General features: G+C 37.6%; 1 protein-coding gene across 7 annotated transcripts in view; it reads right to left on the bottom strand.

Moving 5' to 3' along the window:
- DGKB (diacylglycerol kinase beta) overlaps positions 1 to 18,779 on the bottom strand; it is a 368,055-nt gene that overhangs the window by 316,551 nt on the left and 32,725 nt on the right. For all 7 annotated transcript variants that reach the window (XM_030010154.2, XM_030010155.2, XM_041122700.1 and 4 more), the window contains exon 2: positions 15,267 to 15,527. In XM_030010154.2, the coding sequence (XP_029866014.1) occupies positions 15,267 to 15,336 (70 nt within the window). In that variant the 5' untranslated portion in view covers positions 15,337 to 15,527. The remainder of the gene's footprint in view (positions 1 to 15,266; positions 15,528 to 18,779) is intronic.

The following is an 18,779-nucleotide window of genomic DNA, read 5'->3' as shown; positions in this document are numbered from 1 at the left end:
GACAAAACCTTAGCTCTGACAGCAAGCTCCAAAGCTATCTACTGATGGCCATTTGGCAATAGCTGGGAGTACACACTTTTACAAAGCTCCATCAGTCACTTAGGTTATGCAGCATAAACTACTAGACTTTTATCTAAGACTAAATATGTATAGTGGGAAAGAAAAACAAACAACTCTAGAATATGTCTGCAAAGAAAATATTTTTTTCAGAATTATATTAAAGACTATTACTTACACTAAATTGAAAGCCAGTATCAGTAAAAGTGGGAATCTCTCCTGGTGAACTGTTGTTTCATGAAAGATTACGACAAGACTGATATCCTGCATAACTATTAAGACTAAAAACTAATTAAGAAAAAAATGCATAATGAAAGTAATAAAAATCTGCTTCGTTCTCCTTGTGAAAGGGATGAAAATGTTTCCCATTTCTTCCATCTGTTTTATTTTTACACAACAACAATTATTGGTTTGTTAATAACTAAACAGGTGGGAGAAATGGGAAGCACTTTCATCTCTTTCAAAAAAGAGAAAGAAAATGAGGTAGAATCCAATCCTCAAAACCGAATAGGGCATTGAGACAGCACTTATGGAAAAGACTGAGCACATAAACACAGGCATATAGTAAAACAATGCAGAAATCAAATCCCCAGAGATGCTTCTCAATCTATACAACAAAGCAGATGATCAACTCTTCTAAGCTAAAACTAGTTGAGAACTGTGGGTATATGTTTTTTCTTATTATCACTCATTTATTTTTGAACGATAAAGGTATGGGTATGCGGTCTGTAAGAAGCTTACCCTAAAAACACTAGAATACTATTAGAGACAAGTTCATAGTGATATATTAGCAGTCTGAATAAGAGCAGCACTTATAAAAAGTCACCTACTGTTATAGAAAGGACTAATCACAATTAAAAACCCTAACAGTTTGCCTTAATCACCACCTCAGAACACTAATACTACTCTTTGGCACTATAATTTGTGTAGCAGCCAGCAGCAAGTGAACACAACTTCGCTATCACTGGCAGCGTGAACAGCAAACCTGTATGAACAGAGCTCTTGCATATCCCTGGTTGCTACTACATGACTCCTGAAGGGGAAAAACTTGATATGACAAATTCTTTCTGCATGGGACAGAACAACTTTCTGTACATATAATAACTCAGGTGGGCATTGCAATCCAATAAAATGATGTCATTCCTTACCTTAAATAACATCTTTCAGGATAAAGTCGATGTATACATCAACTGCCAAGTTCAACATAACAAAAATGCAGTGACATGGTATGTTCCTTATTCATTAACCCAAGTTATTTAGAGCAGTTTATGCAGCTTTGTTCACTAGAAGCAACACAACACTCAATGAGATCTGACTCAGTTTCAAGCCAAAGACTTTCTGTAGTGCAGAGACCATATTGTTAGTTTCCAGTAAAATAATTAAATGGAGATGTGATTATAACCCATTGTGCATAATTATGCAAAATTTGGCATTGCTTTTTATGTCAAGACAGACCCTGAATAAAGATTAACATATTTGTGCCTGAACACTTACAAAACTTTTCAGATGCATGCCTCCCAGGGACAGGATGCTAAGCTGTAGATATGACTGGATTTGTTTGGGGGGTTTCATTTTGTTTTGTTTGGGGGATGGGAAGGGAGGGAGTGTTATTAGCCAAAGATGCTACACAGGTTCTGTGGCTAGATAACAAAATGGGGGTGGAAAAAAAGAGGGGGAAAAAAAAAAAAAAGAAACTCGGGTTCTTATGAAAGCTGTTAATGGTAGTAAAACCATGAAATTTAAAGTAAACTTATTCAGGTTATTTTTAAAAACATGAGATTAGATAATTTTAAGCTTCAATGCGTACACAGAGCCGCAAAGTATTTATCTTAAGATCAGAGTCTGTCTTGGAGAGTTTGCAATTTGAAGAGCAGCTTAGTAGACCTACATAGTCAGTCATTACATCTCTATAATGCTATTAGAAGGAACTGCTACTCTGGCACTTGTTTCTTGAAACCTAATCCAGAAAAACTTCAGTGCATGCTTTAATTTAAGCACACAGTTACACTGGGAAATACTTCAGAATGTCTTTTTGCACCATTTGGGACAACTTAATTATATTTTGTCATTCTTTCTGTGAATTCCTTAAACTCCCAGAATCCTCTTAAAGCACTGATAATTTAAAATTATATCATAGCATCATACACGGTTTGGAGATATCATGGTCCTCTTTGGAGGTATCACATTAGACCATAGATTAAATAATGAGCTTGGACTTGATGAGCAACATGACAAGATTCATTGTGTCTGAAGAAAAATATAAAAATACAGTTCTATACTTAAAACAAAACAAGGGAATATGAAATGGGTCAGTATTCCTTTAACTGTTAGCTAATTCCTAATTAACTAACATCTTAGATACTAAAAAAATTCTGAATGAATAATCATTCCTGATTTATTGTAGAATAAGAGCACCTCCAAAGGGAACGCAAGTGGCTTATTTCAAATTCCTGTTTGAGTACTTATTTGGATTTACCCTCAGCCAAAATTAGCTAAGTAAGTAGTCAAGCTTTAGAATAAAAAATAATAGCGCTTGTGCACATTTTCACAGATTTTAATAATAAAGAATTTATAGAAAAACTTCTACAGGGCTTTCTACAGAAGACAGAATATTTATCTCAGAGTAATTTAAATCATTGTTACAAGATAAAATTGGGCTAGTCACTAAGGTTCTACTTGAATTCTTTTCCTTCTGCCTCCGGTCATTCCTCTCAATCTCACTATTTGTTTTTTCCCCTTCAGGACTTTCATCTTTTTTGTCCCAGGAACTCTGAATCTCCTATATTCATGCTGGTAAAATGGTACAATTACTATCTATTCTTAACCTTAGTTCAAAACTAATGTACTTATCTTGCCGCTCACCCTTTTCTTTGCATCTCTTCAATCTGCTTTCACCATCTCTAGTATCATTTCAATAATTTCTCAAACTCCTAGGAGCCTATCCAGTACTGAAGTGCCTCTGTTCAATAAAGCACTCAGATGCATACTTAGTATATAAACTGTCTTCCCCTCCTCCTCTCGTAACTGTCTAAAATTTTCACCATGTTTCCTTCCATTCATTTCAACCTTTACAATATATAGACTCTTATACAATATACAGCCTATGCTTTCTTCCAAAGCAGTGATGTCAATAATGACTGCCAGGGTCTTTAATTAGTCTATTCTGATACAGGCAAGGATGCTAGATTCTGTCCCATCTCTGTAGTGAATTTCAAACATAAATAACATATTAAAAGTAGAAATGGCTCTCTACTTAAAAGAAAACCCAACCTAACAACAACAAAAAAACCCCACCAAAACAAAACCAACAACAAACAAGCAACAGTTAAAAAGCATTTTAAAGCTATTTGGTATTCCTTCATGAATGAAAACATCTACTATTAGGCCAGTTAATTCTGGGAAATACATTCTTCAAAACAAATTCATTATCACTAACTATCATTACTGCTACAATTAATTTGATTGTCTCAATAATGCAAATTATTTATAGCCTTTTACATGGAAAATAAAATCAAGAATTTATATTTTTAGAAACCATGCAAGAAAATATTATATTGTAATTCAATCACAAGTTCTTTTCTCAATATTCCATACTGGTTTTAATAAAATTAGAAATTATAAACCACACTAAATCTGACAGTTCTAAAAACAAATTTAGCAATCAGTAATGTCCTCAAAAAGCCATTACATTTTGCAATGCAGCCAACAAAACTATGCAGTGACACCCACTAAAAATCTTCCAAAACCACACAAAAAGCAATATATTTTTAGTGCTTTAAAAAACAATGAAAACATACATAATTATAAGCACATTTAAAATTTCTGCTTCTTTTAATTGGCAGAAGACAACAGAGAGGAATGCAATCCAGGGCCCTTCAACCCCGACAAATGGTACAGGGAGAGAGGCCTTCTGACACCATCAGGCAGCCCTAAGCCCACTCTTCTTCAGAGGCCTCTGACTCTTGATTTGAACCATCAAGAGCAACCTATCTCCTGTTCTCATAAGCAACAAGGAAGGCAGCTTTGGCTCGCCTTTCTTCAGAAACCCAGGAAAGGCAGAACAGTGTAAGCAGTAACTCTAATAGCAAAGTATATTTTTTCAGTGGATGAGCTTTCCCCTTCTCGCTTCAGGTATATGAAGCTTTGCTGGGCCGAGGGGACCCGCCACAAGCTACTGATTCTTTGAGTTCAAATCCCATAAAAGCAAAAAGGGAACATCCTTTCTCTCAGAGCTATTTTTTTCAGTTTGTCTGATGAGTCATGGATTGTCATATTCTGAATTACACTTTCATGCTCTTCTATAGAAACACAAGGACTAAAAATACATGCTTTTAATGAGAGCTGAGATTCTGCCACAGTCACATGGCTCCCCAATTAGTCCATTCTCCCTTCATTTTGTTTCTTCAAGGCTTGGTGAACTGTAATTCTGTTTGTGACATCAGGCTCATTTCCACAGCAACCAACTGAATTATCCCCCAAATCTTTGTAATAGGGAATAAGCAATAGGAACAGATGAACTCTTAAGAAACAAAAGCTTCTCACTGTTTACATGCAAATGACCATGGAAACAACCAAACAATAAAGGAAAAGAAATATGGAAGATACATAGAAACACAGGAAATGTAACAAAGGCATAATCAATGTTTATACATTTTACAGTATACAAATACATGTTCAGTAATTTTATGACCATATCTCAGATTTGTAGTAATCTCAATATCTGTTCAACACCAGTAACAGCTGATGCTGCAACACCAGGTGTTAATGACTGGCAGTGTATATCTGTGCAGCTTCAATTCTAGAAAGAAATAATTATTTCTGACAGAGGAAACAGAAACCAAGGTGACATGACACCATTTGCCTTTCAGGATTCTAAGACAGGAGGTATCGCTGCCAGCCACCGCACACCATGGATCGCACAGCCACAGAAACTTGCAAACTAGGGTTTCTATTTTGGACTTTGTAGGAACTCTTTAGATTTGCTTCTTGCAACGATATCCTTGAAAATGGAAATGCATAGTCATTGACTTTTCCCCTAAAGACTTACTCATAATTCCCTTCTATTGCAACAAAGGCCCAGCATTTGGGAGCCTGACTATTATTTAAGAACCATGGATCTATGTGCATGTTTAAGAGTTAACTCAAGCCCTGATACTATTGACAGTGCTAGAGCTCTGACAAACTTTCCCAGACACCTGAACAGCCACTACGCCCTCAGTGGAAACACTGGAAACTTAGCAGCATAATCTAGAAAATAATATAATTATCCTAAAAATAAAGGTCAGACACTATCCAGTCTCAGCACAATCAATTCAATATCTGTACTGTATTGAACAACCGTGTTTCACTGCTCAGTCAGACTGAATACACATTACAGACTTCTCCAAGTGTTGAGATTGCCTTCTCTCCCCCATTCTTCTGGATTAAGCTGATGTGCAAGATGGTTGCAAGTAAATTACCAACTTCTAGTGAGGCCAACAAGTGCTCTTGATGATGGGACAGTGTCCTATTCATCACACAGCAAGCATGGCCAGTTCCTCTCTGTGCTCAAATGATGGATTTGTAATAATAACAGCATTTTCTAACAGTATTTTATCTTTTGAGTCTGGGATCAATGCAACTTGGTACCACCTAACAGGTTGCATTGATTTTTTTTCCTTCTCTAATTCCTCTAACATTTCTTCCATATGAGATCTAAATAGGTGCAAAACTTTGACACTTTCACTAGCTTTCCTAAAAAGGACAAATAAAGTGCATTAGCACTAGCACAACTGAGACCATTTGCTCCATAATACTTTTGTTACCCCTAAATGAAAGTTGCAAGTTTCTGAGCCATCGTATTTTTGACCCTGCCAGTCAATCATTCAGGAATGAGAAGCAGCTCTTCAGGACAGGAATTGAAGCTAAAGACAGCTGGTGCTTCACTGAACTGATCCTACTCTGGACCAATTTTTCAGCATCTTTAAAAATGTTGAATTACAAATTTACTCTAAAGGCCTATTGCCTTCTCTGCTTTTACTAAATGGAGTAAGTCTCTCTCTTATGACATATGACCGCTTGCTAGCAGTCTCCACTCAACAGGATGCAGCAGCAACAGTAGTCTTGCATTTTGCTGGCTATAATCCCCTTATATCAGAGCTCCCGAACAAGTCAGATATTTCTGGGAGCATCCTTTGCTCTGCAGAGGAATAGGGGATACCATAAACAGCAGAGTACGTCCCAATTTGCCATCTGATAGTAAAAAATGCATACAAATTCACTATTTTCCTCTCTTAAAACATGTCTCCCTGCAGCTGGCATATGAAGTTTCTTGCAGTAAGAAAGAAGGTGAGCATCCCTGAAATTACCTAAAACATGAACATAATACTGTAATAAGATACTCAAAATGTCACTCAATGTCACTTTACTTTGTGCCATTACTGTGTACAATTCAAGTAAAGTTCTACAAAACCCATTAGTTCCTAAAAAGATTATTTTAAGTTAGAATACATAGTAGCCTGAGAGGAACTGAAAGGACTCAAATGCATTTGCTTTTGTCATGAAATAAAATAACTCCTGAAGACTTTGATAGACTCTTTAGTCAACACTCTCTTCTGCATTGTCCCTTTCTCTAAATAGCCTATCATACCTTAAACAAGTTGGATGCCCTTCTTCAGTATGGGCATGGAAGCAGGAAACAAGTTCTGCATACACCTGAGTATCCCACCTGATTACCATGAGAAGGTTTCTCCTTACACACAGTTGTGGACAGAGCCAATATGCCACTGTTTACCCTAGAGAGGTTAACTGGAGAATTGACTGGCTTCTGTTTGGGTAAAAACACAAAGTGTCTGAAGTCATTAGAAAGCCCACCTCAGAGATCCAGATCATACTGTATTACTGTATGTTTGTCAGCTTTTTTCCTTCAGAAATGCTCAGGTTATCATACTTATCTTACATTCTCTTCAAGACCTAACACAGAATTCCTGATGAGAGAAAGGAAAGAAATCCACTAGTACCTCTGCACCTGACATTGGTGCCCAGCTCTCCACCCCCCACAACAACTTCATCTATTAAACAATCTTCAGAAGCCAAATCCTAACTATGACTGGTTAAACAAAAAATAAATTCATAAAGTTGTATCTTTTCTATTCTGGATTTCAGTCTCACACGAGTCATAAAGCTGGATCCAATATCCTCATTACTGCAGACTGTATATAACCATGTTCCTTTGGACAGAGTTCAGCTTTTTTAAGAATAAATCTGACTAGAGCCTAAACCTATCAGATACAATATTTCTATCCCATTTTCTCTGAATTTGTACAACACAGGAATGTGCACCAGGGATTTAAATTCACAGATCTTAAGAAAAAAATTACAGTGTTGTATCAATAAACACAGTTCAGCTCTCAGAAGAACTAAAGCAAGTGCCCCACCAAACCCTTGAGTGGGATTCCAATTTCTCTCAGTCAGATTTTTAGTCCCCAGTCACAGACTCAGAATTAGAATTCAGCCTCCATGAATCATCAACTGGCCCCTTCTTCTGGACACTCCATTCCCAACAGGCCTTGCATGCAAAGAGGGGATCTCTCACTAGACCCATTATCCCCCATGAAGCTCTCCAAGTGCATGGAATATCGTACAGGCAGCGTAGCAGACTCCATCCTTCAGCCAGTCTGACAGGCTCTGACAAAACTTTATGAGAACTTAATTTCCTCCATCTTTACTAACAGCAGTAGAAACACCATACTCCTAAAATCCAATACCTGGGGTAAAACTATTCTCAGTAATCACTAGCAATTTTCTCTCTCCACTTTCCAGTCAAAAATAGCTGGTTTTAGCAACCTGTATTCTTTGATAAGGCCCATTCCCTCATTAGAATTAGCACAATTCCATGTGGCACTAGAAGCCTGGGACCCTCTGAGAGATTGCATAATGGCCCATAGCTGCTGGTGACCAGCTGCCACATATATGAAGCACCCCGCAGGTTATCATTTATACACCCATTGTAAAAGAAAATCTTTTCCATCTGTAAGGGCTGCAGAATTGAGCCTCTAGCAAATTAATTCTGGACCAAAACTTCTGCTGGCCTTCCTGTTTCTCTTCAGAGATCTTTTTCACAAGTTCCTCCTTCCTGTTCCCCCATAAAATTCTTACACTGTCTAGTTCTTGCAGTAGCTATTGATGCTACATCAAAAGATGCTGCAGCTGCTGATGCTGTTCCTGTTCTCACAGCCATTTCAGTCGCACTCCAACATCTATTTCTATCTTCAGGCTGTGACAGTCTGCCCGAGTTCTCCTCCACCAGCCCGGGAAAAAAATCACTGCCAAAAGTTTTGCAAAAAGTCTTTTTCAGGCTTTTTCCTCAGGGCACATTTTGTTGACAAACTGAAAAGGACAACACAAAACCAAGCTATTTCCCCAGAGTGCAGATGCTGCCAGAGCTCAGAAGCCTTTTCCTCCGCCTCTCTCCGCCTACTAAGGGAAGGACAGACCTTCCTTCTTTTAAAGCCTAGCTGAATCATGAAGCAGTCTTGCTTTAACTGCTTCCAATCCCTTCAATATTTTCTCACTTGCTTTTGAAGCAGGATCCTCTAAACTCCTCTTAACACATACTTTGGACTACAACAGCCATAAAACTTTATTTAATAAAAAGGAGATACAAAATTCATTTAATAAAAAGGATACAAAAAACCCTGTCCAAACTAACCAAACTTACCATACAGATAATAATCACAATGAAGCTGTTTATATTGTTTCTCCCTAACGTCCTCGCAACTCAGGCTGCTGTTAGGAGTAGTACAGAACTATCCATATATAGCTGGTACTATACAGTTTAGAAGAAACAGTCTCTGCCTGAAAAGTCCTTTATGTACCTTACACTATGCAGTGACATTTTTATGCAGAAAAAACCCTCCATCTTTTCCCATTTCTTTCCCATAGCCAGCATTGATCATGAAATCTAAAGCAAAAAAAAAATATGAATTGTCTTCTCTTGAGTGCATGTATTTCCCTAGCATCTTCAGGATTTGGTGTGGGCTACATTACTGTTGTTGTTATTGTTATTATTACTATTATATAATGAGCATACCAGTTAGTTCTCTTTCTTTTCATGTATTCTTCTGAGGCATTTTAAAACCAGGCAAAGATCTAATGCAAAATATTTTCTACTATTCTCTCTTCAGAACAAGAGGAGAGAGGAGATTTTTAACTTGACCGGCAAGGACACAGAGGAACTCTCTTTGGAAATAATTATTCTTTCAAAAACCACACATATGCATATTAACTGCAAAGAGCCAAGTATTAGGTAATATGCTCTTTGAATTCTAGAAATACACTTTTCTTCTTTTTAAAGTAATATTTAAACTGTTCCAAAAAATTCATTTGAAGCCCCAAATTATTTAAGTATGGCAAGCAGAGGAAGAAATGTCTTAAATTGGAAGTATAAAGTTGTCTTGACTTGAGCTCTAAAATAATTCAGTAAAATGAAATTATGGATATTCCTCAGATTAATTTACTGGGAGATATTCACTTACTATTAAGTTCTGAGTGTCGCTTAAGAGGGAAATATTTTGTGATTAGGAATAAGTGGTAGAGAACTCATTCTCCTTTGCTGTTCAGTTACATTTACGGAAATTGGGAAAAGCTGGTACGTATTCAGGAAGGAAATTTTACATTCAGGGTTTGTGTTCACCAGACAATACACTTGGATAAAGCTGAGAATCATACTATAAGAAGTGTGATGTCTTCTTGTGATGAAGAAGACAGGCAGACAAGATGTGGTAGGAAATTCTCAGTGGGATACCAAGGACAGTACCTGCACACAGAGCTAGCAGTAGGCTTTGGTGGTTTAACTGTTAATTCCAAGAGTAGACAGGCTATCACCAAGCTGACAGACTAATTAAAAGCAGAACTACGCTGAACTGGAGCAAAGTGTCTTTCAGTTAGAAAGTGGAAAGTACATGTCCCTGTCAGAGCACTAGAATCCACACGAGGAGTTTAATGGGCTTTACAAAGTGAAAGATCCATACACCTACCTTGGTGACTAAAAAGGGGATTTAAGCTAAATTCAGACCTCAAAGCCCAGGACAGCTGGATCTATAATGTCCACACTAGATCATCTATAGTTCTGCATATATAAAATTTCTTTACATGACTAAAGTCAATTGATGCAGAAGAGAAGCAGCTCCATCTAGATGCCTCCTGAGTTCTGTTACAGTCTAAAGATAAGAAGAGGCACTTAATTTGTCTCTTGGAACCTGGGTTGACACATTATTCTGCTACTCTCAGAAACCATAATACTTGCATATGTGACTGATTTCAGCAAAGTCTGGCAGCAACAGTCATCTTCATAAAACAGGTGGAAGTGAGACAGGCTTGCCTTCTGGCTGGGGAAAAGACCAATGACATGGGTTCAAACTGAGCTTCAACCTCAAAAGACTCAAACCCAAATCCTTCCTACAAGTGTGCCCTGTCTGCTATGCAGTAGGATAGTCTGGGTTACCATCCCTTTCAATACTGGATCAAAACTAAGGCTATCAGACCAGAAAGGTGGTGTGTGCTTGTGTGGAGGGTAGCGGCTGGGGGTGTCACACAAGTGAAACACTATCCCACTCCATAGCCAGCTTAGGTTGAAGGGATTCGGCTTGAGAAGTGAACACTGCAAGGGTTTTTTCTGTCCACCAAGTAAATATGCAAAACACCAGCAAATGCATTTTAAAGATAATATTTTCTGGGTGGACAGGCACACGAAATGCAGAACACTGACTCCTCTCCTGAAAATAAATGAGCAAACTTTCTTAACCGAATTTACTTAGGCTTCAAAGAGAAGCAGAAATCGAAATACACCCTGTGCTTAAAGCTTCCTATTGGTAGTGCAAGGCACTTCAGCACACCCCCTCTTTGGGCTCACCTGCTAAAGGTATCTGTTTTGCATCACCAATAGTAGATGCTGTGAATCATCAACACTTGGTATTTGAGCATGGCAATATGATATAGAGGTGTAAGTGTGAACTCTGAATTCTACCTACTGAGCTCAGGCCGTTCTAGTACACTCCTCTCTAACTGTTTAAGAATTTATTTATGTATTCTTTTTAATTAAGCCTTTACTATTCAACTTTACCACTTTTTATTTGCACACCAAAATGCATGTACACTAATGTATCAGAAAAAACTCTTTCTGTAGTCTTACCGGTTGAAGTGCTGTACTACTATCTTTCAGCCTTACGCATATCTTACTATCAAATACCTGGATAAAGTGATTCAGACTAAAAAATAATACAATGTATGTTTGTATAATAAACTTAAAAGAACAGTTCTTTTCATATTTCAGCCTGCTGCTGTATTGGGTTTGCATGGCAATGTTTTGGTAGCAGAGGGGGTACAGGGGTGGCTTCTGTGAGAAGATGCCAGAAGCTTCCCCTGTGTCCAACAGAGCCAATACCAGCTGGCTCCAAGTCGGACCTGCTGCCGGCCAAGGCCGAGCCCATCAGCAACGGTGGTAGTGCCTCTGGGATAATGGATTTAAGAAGGGAGGGGGAAACTGCTGTGCAACAGCAGCTGAGAGAGAGGAGTGAGAATATGTGAGAGAAACAGCCCTGCAGACCCCCAGGTCAGTGAAGGAGGAGGGGGAGGAGGTGCTCCAGGCGCCGGAGCAGAGATTCCCCTGCAGCCCCTGGGGAAGACCATGGTGAGGCAGCCTGTCCCCCTGCAGTCCATGGAGGTCCATGGTGGAGCAGATATCCACCTGCAGCCCTGGGAGGACCCCACAGCAGAGCAGGTGGGTGCCCAAAGGAGGCTGTGACCCCGTTGGAAGCCCGCGCTGGAGCAGGCTCCTGGAAGGACCTGTGGACCTGTGGAGAGAGGAGCCCACGCCAGAGCCAGTTTTCTGGCAGGACTTGTGACCCCGCGGGGGACCCATGCTAGAGCAGTCTGTGCCTGAAGGACTGCACGCCATGGAAGGGGCCCACACTGGAGCAGTTTGTGAAGAACTGCAGCCTGTGGGAAGGACCCACGTCGGAGAAGTTCATGGAGGACTGTCTCCCATGGGTGGGGTGTCACTCTGGAGCAGGGGAAGAGAGTGAGGAGTGACAGAGCGGCTTGGTGGACAACTGGTGTCCAGCCAAGGTCAACTCACCACAGTTGTACAAAAGTGATTCTGATTTCAGTGACCTCATTAAGTAGATGTGACTATCAGCCACTAAGAGTACGATCCAAAGTCACTGACATCCAAGGTAGACAGGTTTTTGGGAGACTATACTCTTTGTTCCAGTACTCACCTTAGGCCTGATTCAAACTAAAATAGGGATTATAAATATTGAATTTTGTAAATTCAAGAAAGTGTATCTGTTAAAAATTTCCATAGTTAAAACTATGTTGTAATTTAGGCAATATTTATGAAGTAAAGTCTCTGATAGAGACAGCAAACTGAATGAGAGGCAGAGCAAATGACACCCCCACATATCAGCAAGTGAGTGGAAAACAAATCACTTTGCTATGAATTCCCCGCTGTATTCTGGAGTCCTTCAGTGAAACCCACTCCTCAGCATGAGGCAAGGCTGGGTGCTCATCACCACCACTTGTTGGTGGGCAACTGCCACAAAGTCAAACCTCCCTACAGTGTTACCTTCTCACTCCCAGATCCTCTCTCCTTCCTGCAGGAGACCCACTGGTACCTCAAGTCACATGCTGGAGAGAAGTGTGCAATGCCTTTTTTTTGTTGGTTTTTTTTTTTTTAATAAATCAAGCTCTAGCAAGCCAGCCAAATTCTACTAGAAATTTGGTGATTTTCAGTTCACTATCTTGCCATGTTCAACAAAGATAATGAAATACCAAAGCAACTATATAGTCAAACTTCATGAAATTCCACATAATTTAATTACTATATAGTAATGAGTAAAGGCATCTACTGTCACATTTTGTATCTCTGCATGTTAGATAAAAATGTATCAAATTCAAAAATGTTGGATCCAATTAACTATTTTTTAAAAAAATTGCATTTTAATGACTTAAATCACACATTTAAAGATACTGCTATTCAGCCATTTAGCAAAATTAATTTGGACAGCTCAGAAATTCAAAATAAGGTCCATATCTGGGTTATATTCCCTTGGCATTATACATCAAAGTCTACATACCATTAACAATTCTTTTTCTAATTGCCTCAGAAATTGAACTATTTATACAAAGATGCATCACACTTCACATTTTCAAACAACTAATATCCTTCCATTCCAGAAAAGCAGAGGAAGCTTGAAAGACACCATGTCTTTCTTTTATGTACACACACAAACCTGAACACAAACAAATACAACCAATTTCGCCAAACACTTTATCCCGATACCAAAAGTTCTTTTAAAGCAATGGCTCTGAACGATGGTGTGTGCAAGAAGTGCTGGAGGAGCAAAGGGGAGCACAAAGACAAGGAATATATTAAATGCCTTTTTTTCCCATAAGGAAGATGACAAATATTTTGGCAAATGCTGCATTGAAGGCTTAAATTATAAGAATGCACAGAAAAAAAACCAAAACAAAACAACACATAACTGTTCTATCTCTTTCTCTATTAGCAGTCTTCAGTTTCTGGTATTGAAAAAATTAATGAAGAATCATTTTAAAATATTTTCCCAGGAAGAAGTAAATATTTTCAGAAGTAAGTTTGTTTTCTTGGTTTTTTTTTAAACTGCTATATTATGTTTACTATCCATTTGGTGATGTAAATTTAAAAGAAACAAGCTTACTCATATCAAATGTGAAATATAGAATTTTCTTTGCAAGGGTCTCTGAAGGCAATGGAACATCAATATAAAAGTTGGATGTGTTCTTTTTAAGCTCCATGTAATTGCATCTTGTTTCCCTTTATTTAATGTTTCTGTGTTACATACAAATAAAAGAACTACTAAAAGGCATGGATATTTTCATTTCTCAGACTCATACTAGATCTTTAAGGCCTTCTTATAAGGAGGAGGTCCTAACTGATTAAATACCAGACAGGTGTCGATGTCTTGTATTCCACTATGAAATGAGAAGCAAAATAGCTCCTTCCTTGGTGACATCATTAAGGATTTAAAGCAGTATTTGGAGCAAATTTCCTTCATCTCTATAGCTTATCCTTCAAGACAAGAAGGTGGCATGGGGAGGAAACATACTTTGTTGATAAATAGAATACATTAAACTATACAGCAGTTGTTGTAGAAAACTATGAAACTCAAATACACCTGCTCATGTAAATATTTCTATCCGATTTTTTTTTTTTGGTTCAATGACATTGCATTATATAAAGTATCATTCATGGCTTAACTTGATATCATGAAAATATTATGAATCTCAATCACATTCCAGTGGAATATACCATTAAAGTTAACTCTAATAATCATTTTATGATTATTCTGTTAGATGTCTATCCTGAAATACAATTAAGTATATGCTGTGATGTCATAGGCACAAAAAAATCCAATCACCAGTCTTCATTTTACCTTATAAGCAAATGTTTCCTTTAGTAATAAATCAAAAACATTCACAAATCATATGAGATTTTCTCAGTTTTTAAAAATATAAATTTAGATTACTAGTCACATTGGAAAACTTCCTAAACATTCTTGACCTTTTCCAGTTCAGTTCTTATCGGGCTTCATAAACTGTTTCCTAAATCTAACTTCTCACATTCAGTATCTTTCTTCTAAGTACATAATTCTGAGCCATTTAAGTTGCTCAGGCAACTTAAAGTTTTCCCTGAGCAATAACTAAAGAACTGGATCTGTCACAGGACAACTCCTCCTTCACATTGTTTATAGTATTAGAAACATCTTCATATTGAACATCTAGATGTGTTTCTCCTGGAATCTGTCTCCTCCATGACTGAGCAAGCCTTCTTTTTAACTACAAACCCCACTCTAGTGGGCAACAAATTGTTATGGTGAATTTAAGGTGGCAAAGCCATAAAAATATGCTCTCCAAATACCCACAGTCACATAACCCATAGTCAGTCTACATGGTACCATACTGGATAATGATTGTTCAGTAAAAAAAGAAAAGTTACAGACCCCAACTGATTATTTTTCTTCCCCCTCAAAGAACATATCTTTTAGATTAAAAAACATAAACTTAAGCCATAATTTAACCTCTTACTTGACAGTGAACAATATCAATAATATAATAATATTACATCCTGCATTCAAAATATTCTTTATTTTTAATTAGACAGAAAATCATGTATTTTAAAAATTACTTACATTCTGCATATTTCTGAAGCTGAGAGAACTCTCCAGGACTAAGGTTAACCCATTTCTCCTGGCTCGTCATACTGGCAGTAAGGGTCCTCGTTAAATATCAGAAAAACATTCCCTTTGACACAGGTGATATAAGCTCCATAAAGATTCGTAGCTTCAGTTCACAGTGCTTGGAGACTCGAGAGATGGCATCAGTCTACGTGGATAAAGTTTTTGATGCTATGAACTGTTCCCAATGTGTTGGTTCAGTGGTGAGTTACAGTACTGTTAAAAGAAGATCAAATATTAGAAGCATAAACACCAGTTTTACTATGGGAATAACTGTAACAGATAAATATTTCCTTATATTCAGTTTTGCTCAAAATCTTTCCATACAGTATTTGTCCACAAATAATTTTATATGCATTTCCAAATTTTATTTTTATATTTCCAAATGCTTATGTGTAGCACTGATAATAAAAAATTATCGATTGTTTATGATCCAATTATATCTGGACACCTTGTGTGTGGCTGTTTCTGTTTTAGTAACAACCACTGCAATAGTAGGTACTATCTATCAGTAAACTTAGTTCCCTATGATTTTAAAAACGTATCCATATAACTGGGTTTGTATCCAATTATGTTGCTGTACAGCACTGTGTGGCCTTGCCAGAAATGTTCTGAAGCTTCCAACTCCTCACGTCAAAAATGAAATAGATTCTGCAGTTTGGTGAGAAATTCATGAAAGCTATATAAATATTAACTATTCTAACAAAGTAGTAGGGGTTTGATTTCTAGAATGTCACAACATTACTGAAGTCACTTCTGAAAATCAAATATAACTGTTGGCACCATTGCAAATCAGTTCAAGAAAAAAAAGATCAAACTGTGGGTGCCATCTCATTCCAATTTTATGCAGTTTCTACCTCTGCAGTACAGACCTTACAAAGGCAATGCATTGCCAACACCACTCCTCGCACAACAGGTAGGATATTTTTCATCTAATTTTAGCCATCTGAAAGTCAGGTATCCAATCCAAGATTGCCATCTAGGGCACTCTCTTTAATCAGCAGAAAGAGACAGGTGGCCCAGACAGCAATTAATCCCTCCAGTTTCAACATAATCTTAAAATGTGATGAATTGCCTTCTTGTGGTATTTATCTTTCGCTATTGATTACACAGGTTGCCTAGATGACAAGTTTAGACTAGAAAGCTAATTTTAGACCGTAAGTGGAATCTCTTTATATGCCTAGCAATGTGTTATTTACAAGGGTCAAATTACAAAAAGAGCAAAGGAAAAATTCAGACCAGAAGAGACAGTATTGGAAAGGGTGCTAAGGAGGAAGATGTTGGCAGCTGGGAAAGGAGAGAAAAAGGAGTAAGATGTCATGAGGGAGGAGGAAAAAAAAAAAAAAAAGAAATAGAGTAGCTAGGATCAGAAGCATATGAAAAAAGATACATTAACCAATATAGATAAAACTATTTTTTTCTGTCTTACATATATGAGTATCATTCCTGGACAAAGAAATTCAGGAAGAAAGACACCCTAGTCCTAGAGCATGCCTTCCTTGCTCTCAGGCCCTTCTTGGTGAATGATTTAAGTATATGTACCTATATGATGAGCAAGTAAGGCTATCTAAATACAGTCATAGACTACTTGGCAGCTGCCTTGTCTTTTTAGAATTTGAACCAGAAGCAATTCCTACGCTCTTCATCTCCTCAAGTTAGAATAAAACATAACAATAAGTTGGAAGAGGTAAGATCTAGAAACAGTAACTGAACAAATAACAAAAACTAATAGGAGCATGGAGACCGGGATGGAAAAAGCAACATTAATGTGGATAATGTTGGCCAAGCGCAAAGCACATCAGCCCTCAAATATCAGTGAATCAACATCAGTGCCAGAAAAAGAGCAGTAACTACAAAAGCTAAAAGGGATATTCCGTAAGAAAAGCTATTGTTCTGACTTGAGAACCTCAGTCCTCTTATTTACAACAAGAGAAAATAACTATGGTCAATGGGGACATTTTAATCAAATGAGAGATGTTTCATTTCTGGCAGTTGATTAGATTGTATTGAAGAAAGTTTTATTTCTTCAAATAGGTATATTTTTCTCATATTCTTGAAAACTGATTAGGTTTTACTGAAAACATTTTTGTATTTGCATAATTGATTTAATAGAACCAAAATTTTCTACCAGTTACATCCAGTATTACTTTTTGTATTCTTAACTACATTAGCTTCATTACCAGCAAAAGCTAAAATTGCTGAATGCTGTACAGTTAGAGATTATCTCAATTATTTAATACAAATGTTTGTGATAAGGAGCTTACCATTAACATTGGTATCGCTAGGAAGGTAGTAACTGCTGTGCACTCTAAACTGATCAATCTATTCACATGCAAAACCTTTAGCTGACCTCTGTCTATGGGGTTTGCTGTACACGCAGTACATGGGCAGTGAAAACAGCTGTCTTCCCACTCTCCAACTTCAGATCTAAATGACCACCTCTGATATCCTTTCCCCTTTACCAGACACCCAGGCTCCACTGCCTACAAACAGTGTGGCAAGAAAAGGTACATGACCTGAATGAGATGACAGCAACGGAAAAATTTAGTCCACAGGAAAGAAGATGTAGTCTGTGTGTAAACCAGCAGAGTTATCATGGAAGACACGACACAGTTTAAGGCTACGTTACTATCTTGGAAAACTCTCCAAATGCAACTTCCTTCCTTTGAAAGGGACGACTGTGGGGATCTAGTGGAACTAATTTGCAAAGTTTAATCCGGACACAGTAATGGGGAGGTAGGCAGTCCTCCGAGGATGGCTAGCTGGTCTTTGGACTGCAGCCAGGTCCTGTACACCACCTCAGTGTGTGTGATGCAGGAATACGCAGAAACATAATGGGGAAAATCTTGGTAAAAGGAACCTTACAGAGGCTTCCTTTTTTTTGGTTTCCTATTAAATTCTGCTGGAGGGGAGTCCTAAATAAGGAAAATTCCTGCTCCCTGCAACCTTTAGTTTTCACAGTTAAACCTGTGAAAGTGGCATTTCCCCATTTTATATAGATAATAATGTAGCTATAAGAAATCAAGCACATTTTATAGATGCTGAAGACAACAGCCATCAATGCATATTTGTGTTGTATTACATGTGCCATTTGTTAAGGTAAACATTTCAAGATCACCTATATCTTACACAAACATCTCAACTTCTGTAGAAGAAAATATTAATTTACATTATCTTTTTCAGTAGTGTTTAATTTAAATGCATTCCTTTGCACTTTATTCTAGTGGTCTTTCTCTCAGTACTCCAGGAAGGTCATGCAGTGAGAAACCTATACATAAGCATATTAAGAGGAAAGCAGTAACAGGGATAATACTATCACATAGGAAAAAAAAAAGAATCTTGAACTAAAACATTAATCAAATGTGCTTGCTGGCAAGCAAAATAAAGATCAGCAGCACTAAATAGATACAGACAGTGATTTGACTTCTCCATGCGGAGATAAATTACTTTGAAGAACATGCTACAGCA

Source organism: Aquila chrysaetos, chromosome 3 (assembly GCF_900496995.4).
Source record: "Aquila chrysaetos chrysaetos chromosome 3, bAquChr1.4, whole genome shotgun sequence".
NCBI lineage: Eukaryota > Metazoa > Chordata > Aves > Accipitriformes > Accipitridae > Aquila > Aquila chrysaetos.
The sequence above is the reverse complement of the archived record's forward strand: the minus strand, read 5'-3'. Positions and strand labels throughout refer to the sequence as shown.